Raw genomic sequence first — 16,220 nt, forward strand, 5'->3', positions numbered from 1 at the left:
GCTGTTTAAGTCACCTCATAGTTATCTCATAAAAGGGGAGAAACAGAGGCAGGCCGTAGCAATGCCATGCTCAGCTACAAGGGCGTGCTCAGGAGGTGACGGTGCCCTTCTATAATAACAGTTCAGTGATTAAATGTTCTGTATTTTTAAGTTTAAGTTGAATGTCGTTTTAAAAGGAAACCATAATAGATTAGAGTTAGTAAAGAATTACTGATGTGCTGTTTCCAGTACTCCCCAGACTGCTTCCAGGACAGCAGCTGAGCCTTTATGACTTTCTTCAGTCATTTTCCATGCTCTGTGCACTATCTCCAGTGACATATGCCCAGGCTTTTTCCAATAGTTTTTTGGTCCTCTTCTATACATTGTGGCTCACAGTGATTGTTGCTTAGCTCCAGGCTACTTAATCCTTAATGATCGACTGATGCTTTTCTCAAGAGAACCAGAAATGCTGGGTGGATGAGGTGGAAAAAAAACAACAATTAAACCAAACTCGTGGAGATAGCTGAGGGCTATCACTGTGGTGCCCAATGCCTTGCAGGATTAGGACTTTAAAAAGCTGGTGAGCGGGGAAGCTGATTCATCCTTTACAGAGTTGAGGGGCAGAACCTCAGTTGATATATTTTGTCATATTTCCACTGAGATAATGGAACTATGAAAATTTATATCAACTGAAGATCTGCCAGTGGTTGTTTTATGGCTCTTTGATTTTTCACAGCATTTTATTGGTATATCCTGGAGCAAACCTGACTTTCCAGTGTCCTACATCAGGTGTGACTACCAGAATAAAAGGGAAAAACTGGGAGTGTAAGAATAATAATTCCTGCTATGTATACAGAGATGAAAAAATGATGAGTAGACTGTATTGAGAAAGGACGAACAGCAGGAGGAAATTTGACATTGAAACAGAGTTTTATTATTATTATTAGTTGTGGTGGGAGACAAGGGAAATGGTGATCATGGAATTCATGTAAACTTCAGAACTTTCAGATTGACACAACTGATTAAAATAAAAAGATTGTGATAGGAGTGTTTTAGGACACAGATATTCTGTTCAGCTTTTGTTCACTTTCTGATGGTTTGCCTGCATAATTTAATAGAAGTTAAAAGCAACAGAGGGTCCTGTGGCACCTTTAAGACTAACAGAAGTATTGGGAGCATAAGCTTTCGTGGGTAAGAACCTCACTTCTTCAGATGCAAGGGAGTGAGGTTCTTACCCACGAAAGCTTATGCTCCCAATACTTCTGTTAGTCGTAAAGGTGCCACAGGACCCTCTGTTGCTTTTTACAGATTCAGACTAACACGGCTACCCCTCTGATACTTAATAGAAGTTATGTACTTAACTTTGTAAACAGGTACACCTCTACCTCGATATAACGCTGTCCTCAGGAGCCAAAAAAATCTTACCGTGTTATAGGTGAAACCGCGTTATACTGAGCTTGCTTTGATCCACTGGAGTGCGCAGCCCTTCCCCCCCGGAGTACTGCTTTACCGCATTGTATCCGAATTCGTGTTATATCGGGTCACATTATATCGAGGTAGCGGTGTATCTAGCAGCTACAGCAATAATGCACTATATCTAGGAAACTACATAGACTGAATGAATAATAAATACGGTTTTCATTTGCCTCTCTTGCTGCAGGTATATGTGAATTTCATCCCCTTGTGATGATAGGGGTAGCTGCGTCCCACATAGGGAATTCAACTTTTGGGTGCAGTTGTAACCCACACACCTCCTGGGTGTGGTGCTCTGTCTCATCTAGTGGCACTGAGACCACTTAGAGAGCAAGGTTAATGAGTCTGCTCTACAGCCTTAGCTAGGGGCCAAATGGCTTTTAGCTCATGCAATAGAGGCTCATGCATTTAGCTCCAGAAGTTCCCAGGTTTGATCCCGCCCGCCGACTGGGGTCTGTCAGTTTTACACAGTCACTTTGGGTAATTTGATAAGAATCTGCAGATAGATAACATCAGTATCTACTGCTGTATTCCAAATTTTGTTTTTCCTACAGCAAGTATGGAGAAGTACAAGGGAATACTTAGCTATTCATGTGAGGTAAAAATGTTTTTTTTTTTAATGGCCTTGTATGTAGAATCTATTAGAGATATTCATAATTGAAAACTGTTAGTTTTCAAAGGGGAGGTCAAGGGGGCAAGATAACAGTTACAAAATGTGTGCTGATATTTAAGGACATAACAAATGAGATAAGTTAGATAGAAAGCAAGACAGTTTTAATTTAGTTTGTGGGCCAAACATAAAATGATGCTTTCTCCTTTTTGACTACCTGCATACATCTTCAAGGTAATCTTAAAGGTGAAAACATTCATTACTGTCTGTGGGTTGTTTTCTACAGTGATAACACAGCATCATTATTTGTATTAAAAAAAATCTTCCAATAGGTGAAAGGAATTTCTGGCCTGAACTACACTGGGAACATTTCCTCAAATTCTGACCAGTTTTAAAAAAAGGTTCAGCTGAATTGATCATAAAACCATTTGCAAATGTAGTGTTGAAAGTGCTGTTGAAATTGGTTCAATAAAAATGGTTTACACTGCCTGGAACGTGGTCTACCCCAGAACTCCAACTGGATATAAAATTGTTTTAGTTGAACTGTTATAAAACCAGTTACAGTTTGGTGGGAAGTTTCCCTAATGTTGACCAGGCTTCTGTGGGTTAAGTTCATAATAAGTTTGAACTTTTAGTAAAAAGCTATTTTTGAGTTATTTGAGCGATTTAAAAACAATCCCTTGAAAAATGCTTTGCTTGTTCAAATCACTATTTAGAAAAATATTCATATCTCAAAAATAGCAAGAATTGATTTTTCCAACTATAAAATAATGAAACAAACCCCTTAGTACTGTGCAGAAGCTCAAGAAATTTTAGCCCAAAGAGTAGGATTTTTCTTAGAAAAGAACTATAGCAACCTGAACAGAGGGTCTTATAATGGAAATGCTTTCTTAATCATAGGTTGCATGTGAAAATATTCAGGAGGACAGGTATGAACTTGGCATGGTTTTTGGCATCTCATCATACCACATGATCCTCTTGGAGTCCAAGAAATAGTGCAGAATTAGCATGGGATGTGGCTAGGCAAAATATGTGCATCAGACACATCTGTTGGAATAGACTAGCTAAACTATTACTGATCAGACCACACTACTTCCTGCCCTACAATGACACTGGCAGCCTGGTTAGCTAAGTTTTCTTGTGGCTGCTGATCTGTCTTATGGACCTTCTGGTGAACCCTCTGATGGGAATCTCAGAGCATATAAAATATCCCCTAAAAATTCTTAGCCTAATTGAGTCCCATTCCTGGGTCTATTTCCCTGCCCATGGACTTAAGTGGTTGGACTGAGTGGAGGTTGTCCAGCTATACTGAAAAAAGAACAGGAGACACTGTATATGGATTTAATCAGGACGCAACTTTATTATTAGATGTCTGGAAATACCTGGCAGATAAAAGTGTACAGTGCAGCAACTCCATGTTCATTCAAATAACTACCTGGGGTTTCCACCAGCTCCCCTTCATTTTCCATCCATGTCCCCCAGCCAACCCATGGCTTGGATGTTACCATCCACACCCCCTTGTAGGAGAGTTAATGTTGGGCTCTAAGGAAGGGGGGTTGGTTCCCTGCCAAACCAATCATAGGACTTCCACACCCCCTCTTTCTCTGTTTTATTCCTTTAACAAGCACCTCCTTTTAAGGTCATTTACCAGGCTATGTATCTCGTCACTGGATGCCTTTCCTATGGAGTACCTGCACTGGATATCTGCCACAAGGAGGTGCCAGCAATTAGCTTGGCTACCTCTCCCACCCAGTCGAGTTCCTAGACATCTCCCTGTGGCCTTTTTTATAGTGGCCAAAAACATGTCAGCCTCCAAGTCTGACAGGTGAACCCCATCCCCGCAAAAGTACTTGGTTGCACCTTGCACTATGCCAGGATCGTTGAGGACACCAGCACCTGGGTTGCCAATGACCATGCACTGCAGCACCCGCCCTTCTGAGATGGGCCATATTGGTGACTAGCATTACATATCCTGAAATTGGAAGAACTCATTAAAACTTCCTTCATAGCTCAGCCATGTGCTCAGAGTCAAAGATCTCTGTGCCACTGACAACATCCTACACCCAGGCTCTGTAGCACCAGCAGCATCCGCTCAGGTTCGTCGCTAGCTCATGGTACAAGCCCCTGAAATCTGTCAAACTGAAAATGAGACAAGGCATCTGCTATGCCATTATCCACGCCAGGCAAGTGCTTTGAAGAAAAACAGATGTTAAAGCTTAAACTTTGTAGCACAAATGCCCTCACTACCTTCATGACCCTGTGTGATATGGAAGTTTGGCAATTGATAACATGTACCACCGCCAGGTTGTTGCACCAGAAGCACCATTAAGCCAACTCAGGTTCCTAAATAAGCACTGCAACTAAAATGGGAAAAAAATTCCAGGAAAGTCATGTCATGTACTACCCCATTTTGTGTCCAGATAGTGGGCCATTTCATCACCTGCCTTGGTAAAACTGCTCAAAGCCTCTTGAAACATCCACATGGATTTTCAGACCCGCTTCTAATAACCATTCCTCCCTCCATCACAACACCCCATTAAATTGACTAAAAAACTGTTCCCACACCTTAAGTCTTCCTTCATCTCTCTAATAATTGGTATATAATGGTATGGCCTGGCTATTCTTGCTGTTGCCACTGCAAGCTGGGCACAGAATGCCCCAGGGCAACAAACCTGCAGGCAAAATTCAGGTGTCCCATAGTGTACTGCAGGTCTCGTAATGTGAGTTTCTTGGCTCCTACAGTTCTCCTGAGCAATCCCAATAGCTCCCGAAGCTTATCCTGAGGGAGCCGCGATATGCATGCCCTTGTGACCAGCTCGATCCTTAGGTAGGTCAATGTAGTGGAAGGGCCCTCTGCCCATGGACCTCAGTAGTTGGACTCAACAGAGGGTATCTCCTAATGATGTAGTGTGCTCCCCTAGTCCAATAGTCATTTGCTTTCTATGTGCAAATGTGGTAGTTGCCCAGATGAAAGACACACAGAAAATGCAGACTTCTGGTTGCTCTATATGAAAAACTGGCATCAAATTCACTGAAAGTGGAGGAAAGTGCAGCATTAAAATAAACCTTTGTGTGAATGTACTATTTTTGTTTTATGTCCAATACTTGCACAGTACACCTCTACCTCGATATAATGTGACCTGATATAACACGAATTCGGATATAACGCGGTAAAGCAGCGCTCCGGGTGCGGGCGAAGCTGCGCAGTCCGGTAGATCAAAGCAAGTTCGATGTAACGCAGTTTCACCTATAACGCGGTAAGATTTTTTGGCTCCCGAGGACAGCGTTATATCGAGGTAGAGGTGGATTTTTCAAAGAACAGTTTTACACAGAAAAGATCTGTTGAGAGCTATTTTTAGAATCTGCTTTCTTATAAAAAGAAATAGAAAATCAAGGTGCCTTTATTAGGTTCTACTAGGATTTAGTGTTCTAGAGGAAATGTGGTATTTATTCCATTGGGATTTTGTAAATTGCCTCCAGTACACTGAAGTTTTCCCCAAGGCATTTACTGTAAAATAATTAAATCTTCTCTTATATATGTTTTCTGCAATTTAAGTACTTTTAATGCCAAAATGAGACACTTCAAGAATCTTGAGCCCTCATTTGAGTTAATCCTAATAAAACTGTAATATCTGTCAAAAGAAATCTAGTAATAATAACTTGGATACTTAGCTTAAATTTATATGTTAGTTGAAATGCTAAACTTTAAAAATAAAATTAGATAAGTGCAATTTAGTTACATAAATGAAGCAGGCACCTTTTTTTGAGAGAAATGTAGCAATGTAACTAAATCCATATAGTTGTACAAAGTGAAAACAAGAGAGTCTTCATCTATATCAGTGCAGCTAACAGCGATAAAAAATTCTTTAATCATGGACAACTTAGAAGAGGTAAGGTGCTGACTGGAAAACCTTTGATATTCTCTGAAAAAAACAGAATCAAGGTAATTTAGACATAATAGATGGGAGAGCTAATAGATTATATAGAATGGGATCCAAATATCAAAATTTTGTAAGCAAGAAAATGAAAGGGATGCTTTCATGTTTATAAATATTTTAATTTAAAAAAGTAAATCTTCTGTCTTGTATTTATAATACTAGCTAAGGTTATTAAGGCTGAAATAATTTTAATATCTAATACGATTTCCTGCGTGTATGTTGTTCATTTATTTTTTGCATTTTGCTCACCTTGGACAAGATTAAAAGACTAATCAGTTTCATTTTTCTTTATCGTTTCTAGTCAATTTTGTTTTCAGGTTCCTGCAGTAGCACAATATTGCAATAGCCAGACTGCAAACACCAGTTCGACACATTCATATTCAAGAGAGCACTTAAGTACATGTATAAATCCCATTGACTTAAGTGCTACCCTAAATAGGGATACCTTGCTTAATTGTGGCCCTCTGTGGGAATATTTATTTGTTTAAAAACAGTTTACACTTGTTTTTTTTTTATTTTTATTTTAAATTAATTTTAGATTTTATATTTTAGTTGGTCTTTGTTTTTATAAGCTTGTTTTTACAAAATCTAAGTTTTGGGCTAAATTTAACCTTATCACATCCCTTTAAGACTTGTAATTGGTGAATCACAAAATGCAAGGATGTTCAATTCAGACAAATATACAAAAGTTGTGTTACTTAACTGAGTCCCATGAGCTGGGAAACTTACAATGATAATAGGTTCTCTCATGAGATTTCCAGTACTTCCTGGTTTTTGCTAAGTTGATTATATCACAGGGATTGTTTTTTTCTCACGGTATTCCAAGTATTTCTGCTTCCTATCCTAGCTGGAACCAATAATTAGAGGTGGTTAATAGTTAAAAAAAATAAGTTTTAAAAAAGAATTTGGTCTGGTCATGACTTTAGGTTTGGAATACTTCTTAATTGTTCAGGGGGGTATCCAAATTCTACATAGGAAACCTATCTAGCATTTTCTTTTGGTGGGAAAAGAATGTTATTTAGATTTAGCCTTTGAAAAGTCTGTCTACACAGGACACCATCTGACACACACAACCCTGTCAGAGTTCCTCCTCGATCTGGACATTCCCCAGGCAGTTGTGATTAGAGACTACTTCATGGGGCCCCATGTGCTTTAAGCCTCCTGAGTCTGAACAGAGTCCAGGCACTGCCCCTGGCTTGGGGTCTTTCCACACCCCGAGGGTGCACCTATTCTCCTGTCTAGTATCCCTCCCTGGGAGCTGGGACCCTGCGGTCAAACAGCATAGCTTCTGGGACTAGTGCAGACCCCCTCAGACCCTCCATAGCCTACACCCTCCCCCCCACCTCCATGACGTAAGAACTCTCTTCTAGAACTCCAGCCATGTGTGTGCTCTGGATTTACAGTTTAACACTTGAGGGGCGCATAATAGTGAAAGCAAACAGACATTCAGGCTTTGCACAGGATTCTTAACACATTTTACTCTTTACTTAGCAGCACAAGAGACACTGCACTAGACAAAATAATAAACCCACCTGTATCCATTTTCCTTGTCTCGGTTTCCTCTGGAGAGTTCCTTGTGCTTAGGCAGAGTCCTCTGGTGTGCCCAGGAGCCATCTCTTCAGAATCATGGAGCCTTTCTAGATCAGCTAACTTTCTCTGAATTTTGCTGGTTCCTCAGTTAAACCAGACCCTCCTGCCATGAAAGCATGCCCGTGTCTTCCTCTTCTGCCCAAACTTCCAGTCTTGCTCTGCCAATATCTAGTTTCTTTGTTCTGCTGGTGGTGATTTTCCACTCTGTTTCACCAGCTCTCTGCAGAGAAATTTGGTCAAACTGTTTCCTTACTCAGGTGAATTCCATAGTATACCCAGTCAGAGCACAATCATTAAGGTTAATGACTCTTCATTGACCCTGGTCTGGAAGACCCTGTCAGCCAGTGGATTCCAGTTCATATAAAGACATTCCATGATAAAATTACTCCATCAAAACAATTTCATGACATCAACCAGAATTGCTAAGTTTAAAGACAGGTTCCCCAACTTGTCACTCACACTCTTGTCCAAAATCTGTCCCGTTGAGCTCAGTGGGGTTGCATGGGTTATAAATCAATGCAGAAATTGGCCCAATGTATTTTAGTTTTTAAAGTGAATTCAGTTATTATGAAGGCACAGAATTCACAATACTAAAAACCTGAAGTATCTACAATAACTACAAAATTGATGTAGCACAGGCCATATGTCCTCGTACTATCCCTATACTGGGCCTTATTCCCGACATGGCTTGGTCCTTTCAAGAGGTGAAAGGATAATTTTCTTCATGTCTAGTCAATATTCAGTCCCTCATAAGATTGCCCAGGCAGATCTAGAGGTAGGAATGTAGAACTAGGCAGAGCATTGACTCAATTTCCCCCAAATCAAAGAATAAAATAAAAACCTAGCTGAATCTTTGCCCAAAACAAAATCTTTGGTTAACTTTTTTCATTAACCTTTTAGAATTTCTGCCCTTTGTGTACCTCTGTACTTCTTGGATTCAGCTGATATACTTGATATACCACTGCAAGAAGTTATTCTCATATATTTCTGACCCAAGCAATACCAAAAGTGCAGGAAACTTAATAAGTAGTAGTTGTATTTTGTTCTCAGTCATACCAGTGTCAATCCGAGTAAATCTTTGGAGTCAATGGAACTACTTTGAATTTACACTGGTGTGACCGAGATCAAATCTGTTCCATAATCAGTACTTATGAGATTTTCAGCTTGATTTATCTGCTGTGTTTGTTCAAGCAGCCTCTCTTTTCAGGAAAAGTGGTGTGGGTGGTTGCATTGCCTAAGTTAAAAGCGGGGCTAATTAGGCAGCCTCTGCTTTAGAAATACAGGGGAAAGAGACTGAGAGAGAGCAGCTGCAATAAAGCACAGCAGCATAACTGCTTGAGGGGCCATCATGTACGGAATGCACACAGCCTGCACCAACCTCCCCATATAAAAATGGATATTTATATTTTGGGGGAGGGGAAATCTGTGTTTTGATTTTCTAATATAAGATTGTAAGTGTTCATTGGTGCTCTTTCTGTTTTGAAGTCAAAGGGCAAAAAGTGCCCCTGCTTCACTGTACTTCCACAGTGTTATGGCTTTATTTTCGTTTTGGGATAAAAATACAGGTTTAGTTTGAGTGTTCCAAAACCAGATACCACTCTCTCTCTCTCTCTCTCTCTCTCGTAGGCAGGGTGCTGCTGTGCCAGGCAAACCAGGAGGGATCTCCCGTGTACAGTGCCCCCAGTTCACTAGTATACACATCCACAAGTAAGCCAGTGTTACGGCTCTATTTTTGTTTTGTGGCAAAAGCTGATAAATGTGAATTAAGCCCCCAGTAGTTGTTGTTAAGGTAAATGTGATATTTATAAACATGTTTAAGTAATTCTACAGGTAATTCAGCAACTGATTCGTTATTTACATCATCATTATTGTAAATAGAAAATATTATACTATTCTACTATACTGGTCAAAACCTCTGTAGTAACACTAATATTTGGAGTCCATTACTGTTGGACACACTAATTTTTGACAAAGTCAAATATTTTATTTTTTGAATCTGAAATAAGCAAGAAATCAAGAATCTCATACCCTGCCACCATTTGTTTGTGTCAGGATGGGCCTTAGAAATGGAGTCTTCCTTTAAATTGTCTGGGGTGGGGTGAAAAGTATGTAAGCCACCGACAATAAAAGAGAGGCTGTGTGCAAATGGATACTGAATATACAAACAACTGGCCCAATAAAAATAGTTATGTATTGTGCACATGCATCTGTAATGGAAATGTCTCCAAATCCTCTAAAATCCTATAGCAGAAGTGGAAACAATTCTGACAATACTGTGTCTCGTGATGATGAAGATGATGATATCAGTTCTGAATATGATCTGGGTGAAAAAAGGACCTAATGAGAGCAGTAGTAGTAATATTGATTGTTTACATTGGTGCTACTACCAAAATGTTCAAGGAAAATAAAACAACCCCCACCATTTAGTGAAATGATCCTTAAAATATCAAATGTATGATTACAAAGTCAACAGGAACTCCTGCTTGTTCTGGTAGACCAGATTCCTCTTTATCTGACTTGTCACAACATGATGAGCAGTAGCATCTTCTATATATTCCTCACCAGTGAGGTCTCCCTATAGAAGATGCTTACCCTTAGCTGTTTGGGGTTATTTTTGTCAGATGGTGTTCATTGCAAAACTGCAAGTGGAGGAGTGACTATTCTGGACCCCAGTGCTGCAATGAGGCATCTTTACTAGAATAAATCAAATTAAATATTTAGCATTGCTTCTTTAAATTATATACTTATTTCCAATGCTGAATGGCAGAATATCAGAGTTTTCTCTAGGAAAAAGGTGTGTGTGTGTGTGGGGGGGAGTTATGTTGCTGCATCATCACAATTGTGCTGCTGTTTTGTCACTGGCAGCGAACAACACTATCACTATTGCTGCTGCTGCTGCTACTACTACTACTACAGAAATGTGTACAATAACCCCTAAGCAAGTCCTTACCAATGAATGATAAGGTAATTTAATGTATATGAAGTATTGCAAAATAGGGACAAATAGTCCAGAGATCATCTGATCACACTACATTTATACTGGAAAATATCTAATGCTATTTTCCCAAGCAGATTTTTTTCCAACGGTGTTATGCCTTGTGTTATGTTAGAGATGAGAAAGACCTACGATGTCAACTATTCTGTTTCCCTGCTATTAGAAGATTATTCCCTTCAGTACATTGCTAGTGTTTTATCCCATTTTCTTTTAAATGTCCTGAGTAATTGGGCCACATTCATCAGAGAACTATTCAGTACCTAATTCATCTCACTGTTAGAAGTTTTCCTGCGATTCACTCCTAATATTCCCTTGCTTAATTTTAGCCCCAAGACTCCAATTTATGCCCATATTCCACCCTAAATAAATCCTCTCTGTGCTTGGTATTTACATCTTTCAAATATTTGCAGTGTTACTAAATCCTAAGTTAGTCATTGCATGGCCAAACTAAGCTCCGTTTTTAGCTCTCAAGATAAATATCTTCAAAGTAACTCATTCAGGAGTGGTGTGTCTTGGAAAGATGGTATACTAACAAACTCCTCCTTGTTTTCAATTAGGTTAGATAAGCAAGATACCAGATACCTTTCCTACTTGCCTCCCAATGGCCAGTCTTCAACATAAACCTCCAGAACAGAGATTGCAACTAATCATTTCAGTACAAATCACTATTATTTTGCTGAATATCCAGGCCTGCATGTCACCATATTTGCTTCCCTGTTAGTAGTATTAACAGAACATAGTTTACCTTACAGGATTATAATTGCAGTGCTGTTAAAATTAAATTATTTTAATTACTGTTGTTGTTGCAGTACTTGAAACTTGTTGCATATTTCTAGTAAGCTTTTCTAATAAGGAGAAATAACACACCTTCATTTGTATTGGGTCCTATATTTAAAAAATTAAATACGTAAGGTGTAAATTTAATCTCCAGTACATGACATTAATGTGTGTTTATTTTGGTCAGCAACTCCTATCCTTCTAATCTGGTCCAATTCTATAAAATACTTTCCTGAAAAGAGAATAGACACATCAGTGTTAACCTTAAAGAGGCTAACAATTATATTACTGTCATTCCATGTGGATAGCAGCATTACAATCCTTATCTTTCAATAATCTTTAAGACTTGTGATTTGATCACCCTGTGCTGCTATTTGTTACCATTCTTATAAATGAGTAATATTTCAGGATAAATTACAATGATTTTATCCCCCTTAAAATAGTGGAAGTTGCAAATTTGTTATCACATTGAACACTGAAGGAGGACAGTCATCTGAGATTTTCAAAGATGCCAGGGAGAATTGGACATGGTTAATTTTAGTGGAAGTTGGGAATCCATATCCTTTGGGCACTTTGGAAAATCTCAGCTTCCATCTCTAAAAATGCTGTTGTCTTTAAATTTTCCTTTTTAAATTTAAACTTACTTATTGACCTTTGCATTTAGCTATCACAAAAGAATGAAAAGAAAAATGGTGGTAAAATGCCTTTCTCTGAATTTGGTTAAATTTATTCTCCATTTGGTCACTTTGTGAGCTAGCTTGTAGCAAGAGGCAGTACATCTTAGGCTGTCTCTTGAGCAGTCCCACGAGGAAGAGTGAGACTTTTGAGTCACATTCTCCCTCCTAGTGTGCCCGATGCTCTAGGAAGCGTGTGTACCCTTCCAATGATGTAACTACACTATGGGTGTAAAGGGGGAAAGAATCAAGGTTCTGCCTCCTCCAACCATTCTTACCCACTTGTGCAACGTACTGCAAATCAGTCTGCAGAACCTGCTTCTCCTGCGCACAGGAAGTGATGTATAGCAACTGCCTTATATCTCCTTTACTCCTATAGGTTTGACTATAGGATGGGCCTAAAGCTAGATCTTTTTAGGGCATATAATCATTAAGTGAATCATTTGTAATGGTAATAACATAGCATCCATATCCTAATTTGATCACGTATGCAAACAAAAAGGAATCTGGCCCTATCTCCTCTGCTGGGGATTCCCCCAGCATAGGAGAATCCCTATCAGGAGTACAGTTGTCATAGCTGGCTTCTACACTACCCTCCAATAACAACCCAGTGCAGTATGTGAGTAAGGGGCAGGAGGAGAAGTAGCCTGAGTGCAGCTGTGGAGGATCCCTTGCCATGATTAGAGCAGTCAAAAGATTGCTGCAACCTAGATTGAGACCAAGCAGAGAATCAGGGAACCATATTGAACTTCTTTGTGGTGCACAGCCATGCGGCAGCATTGACAGAAACTTGGTGCAGCAGAGAATTTGGTCCTTTGTGACTAATACATTTGAGTCCCTCTTCCTCTCACTCCTCCTCACTTCAGAAAATTAGTGTTTCCAGAGGAGACTTTCATCTCCTTAAAAAGCTTCTAAATAATGGAAAATGAGATGCAGAACCCTTTAATCGCCAAATACTAGAGCTGCTCAACAAGCGGAACTGCCTCAAGTTTGGGCCCTAGGAGAGTATTTGATCTTTTGATAACACTGTAGAAAAAAGTGCCTAAGGTAGCCTATAATTGACAGCTGTGTTATTTGTTCCTCATAGACTCTACTATTAGAACTGGGCAAAGACTATAAAAAAAAAAATACAAATATTCATTTGAATTATAAATGAATTCACTTTGTATTCATGCCTCTCTTCCCTACTGTTTCTAATGCGGAAGCTGCCCAATTAGCCTTAAACAGGTTTATATTATGTTTAAAATATGAAAAAAATATATTGGATATTTTTTGCCCCTGTGTAACCCCCAAGTTAGTGGAGGATGATTCTAAAAAGCTCAAAATTGCCCTAATTCAGGATAAGATCTAGCCAAGTACGCTTATATACGCATATGCACAGACACACACACTAAAAGTGAAGGCTCCAATTTTATCCTATATACTTGATATTTTAAACATAAAAGTAATAAGTTTTAAAAAAATGAAAATAAAATAAATTGCCACCATATTTACTTTGTTAAAATGCATGTAGTTTCATTGAGTTAAAGCATAATCATCATGATCTACAACATCAGCATTAAGAACTCAACAGCTGTGGCCAAACAAAAGGGAAAATGACAATCCCAATCCATAGTACAAATTCCAGAAGCTCCTTTAACTGCATGCAGATATGACTGGTATATCATCCTGTGCAACTACCTATCTATCACAGGGAATGAAGTTCCGAAGCACCATTGTTTCTGGAGCAAGTCCAGCGTCCCCTTCATTGGAGTTGGTGAACTTTCCACCATATCTATGACCCTTCCACAAGTGAATGAAAGAAATCTCTGGTATTATTGATGACTTTCACAGATATTTTTTGTGTTCTTTGCAGACAGATCATAGAAATGAAGTAGACAGTACACCAGATATGGAAGTGTTAAAATGTTCAAGACAAGGAATTGCATATTGCAAGTGCTCAGTCTTTAGTACAGGTTTCACTGTGTAGTGAATGGAATAGAATAAGTTGCACATTGAAGCCAAAACACAGGGAAGAGGGTGGGAAAACAGTCTACAGAAAGGAGCAGCAGCTACCAACAGAAAACATTTGTACTCTAGGGAGCAGCCAACTGACATAACCCCTGCATCTACTAAAATTGGCCTGTTAGCTGGGTTGCTGTAGCAAAGATCCCATCCGATAACAGGGGGTGGGATTTTTGAAAGAGCTTAGAGTTGGCCAAACTCTACTCCCATGGAAAACACTCGGAGATAAGCCATTGACTTCAATGGAAGCAAAGTTGGACCAAAGCTGAGCGCTTTTGAAAATCCAACCCAAAAGCTATAAACCATTAAGCTTTGCATTAGTTTCATGTGCATACATAGGAATACCTGGCCAAATTGTGCCCTTTGATGTGCACGTGCAGTTCTTGTATTCTCAGCAGGAGCTCTGTACATGCACAAGAGGAGAGTTAGGACTGAAGAGATTGTATATACCACATACCTGGATCTGTAACCACTGAATACCAGACATCCTCCATATTTATCATATGCAGGGCCGACGAGAGGGCGGGGGCGGAGGGGGGAAAGCCGGTACAAATTACTGGGGCCCGTCTTCCCCCCCCTCCCCGACGGCACTGTTTAGCTGGTCCGCCCTTGCTGGGGGGCCCGAAAAAATGTTTTCACTGGGGCCCGAACCTGCTCTCGGCAGCCCTGATCATATAAATGGTAAATGCTATAAGCTCTTACCTAGAGTGTGTATCTAGGAATACCAGGAGCTCCCTTCCACTTGTTTTGCACTCCCATAAGATAGTTTTGCCATTGACTTCAATGAGAGCGGAACTGGGGACACTATTTCTGTTATATAACATATACTGAATATTGGAATTTTTTCATCATCCATAAGCAAGCTTAAGGGCTCCAAAACGCACATGCCAATTTTCATTTTTGATTAAAAAAATCTTTAACGAAGTGACAGACTTAAAAGAAGCAAAATGTTATCAGAATGCAAAAATAATCTATTCATTTATTCTATTTTATCATACTCAAGGGCATTTGAAGTTGGCAGCATATTTTTTAATTGATATATTGATTGCAGTTTTGTGTGGAGTAGTGTAGTGGAATTCAGCAAAAATGATTTAGGTGGTACAAATGCTTATAAATCAGACCCACATTGTTCTTGTTCTTTACGTAATTGTCTGATAAAACTTCCATCAGTTTCTGTAATTAAACTAATGGTCTAAATGAATTTCCAGATCACTAGTTATTCATTCCAATATAGAAAATGTCATTACATTGAGTTCAATTAATAGAAAGAAAGTTTACAGCCCATTGTGTCACTAAAATGGGATTCTTCTATTTTAGCTGTTTTAATTATGAACATTCTTTTTTTCCTCACTTTATTTGCCCCATTTGTGGACTACTTCATTGTTCATTCTTTGTTCAGAATAAAATAAACAGTGTTTAACATTTAATATTAAAACATTTAGTGCCCAATACTCTTAAAGTCCCTGTCCTTAATATAAATATAGGTGGTGTTTTTCAAATTTGTACCTTGTTAGCTTTTTTAAAAAAAAGCAAAATTCAATCAATGCCAAACTACAATCCCATGATATGCCCCAAAACATCTTATTTGTCTTGATCCTTCTTTCACAGAAATACATATGACAGATAAGCAGTCACCAGAGGATACTTTTGTTTTGTGTCAGACAGATATTAAAACAATAAACTATGTTGCCCTGGGATTTTAGCTTACAAGAAACCAGAAAACAACAAGGCAAAGATGAGATGTTTTTGAAAGGTGGGAAGGCAGTTGTTTCAAGAAATTCCCCGGAAACCTTTGGTCCTATGATATTGTTGATAGGAGATATTTTTAATGCTTAAGTTTTCTTAAGTGGATCGTGAAAATGCCTTCCACTACTTTAAAATCTGTCTTGGTGCACTAGAGACTATCTTTTATTCTAAGTTATTCATCAGATTTCAGTAGAGGGAGAAAATCCTAAATTAAAGTCTAAAAAATAAATCAGGTTATAAAAAGCTTCAGTACTGATGATTTTGTTTTGTTTGTGCATTACTCTATTAAAGTGATGTACCATGTCTTTTTTATGTTTTATAGATACATTTTGATTACATTATGTATATCTATCTATCTTATTTGTTTCTTGACAGAGGCTTTATTGTGAATAGTAAGTGGAGGATCATTAAAACTGGAAACTGCAGGATCCCTG

The 16,220-nt window shown here is 38.9% G+C and overlaps 1 protein-coding gene across 50 annotated transcripts in view; it reads left to right on the forward strand.

Annotated features, from left to right (window-relative positions):
* Window positions 1-16,220, forward strand: part of RBFOX1 (RNA binding fox-1 homolog 1) — a 2,478,424-nt gene that overhangs the window by 2,371,353 nt on the left and 90,851 nt on the right. For 34 of the 50 annotated variants that reach the window (XM_065558775.1, XM_008162566.4, XM_008162565.4 and 31 more), the window contains one exon: window positions 9,217-9,297. The exons of the other annotated variants lie outside the window; for them this stretch is intronic. In XM_065558775.1, coding sequence (XP_065414847.1) covers window positions 9,217-9,297 — 81 coding nt within the window. The remainder of the gene's footprint in view (window positions 1-9,216; window positions 9,298-16,220) is intronic. 50 annotated transcript variants of the gene reach the window in all.

Source organism: Chrysemys picta, chromosome 10 (assembly GCF_011386835.1).
Source record: "Chrysemys picta bellii isolate R12L10 chromosome 10, ASM1138683v2, whole genome shotgun sequence".
NCBI lineage: Eukaryota > Metazoa > Chordata > Testudines > Emydidae > Chrysemys > Chrysemys picta.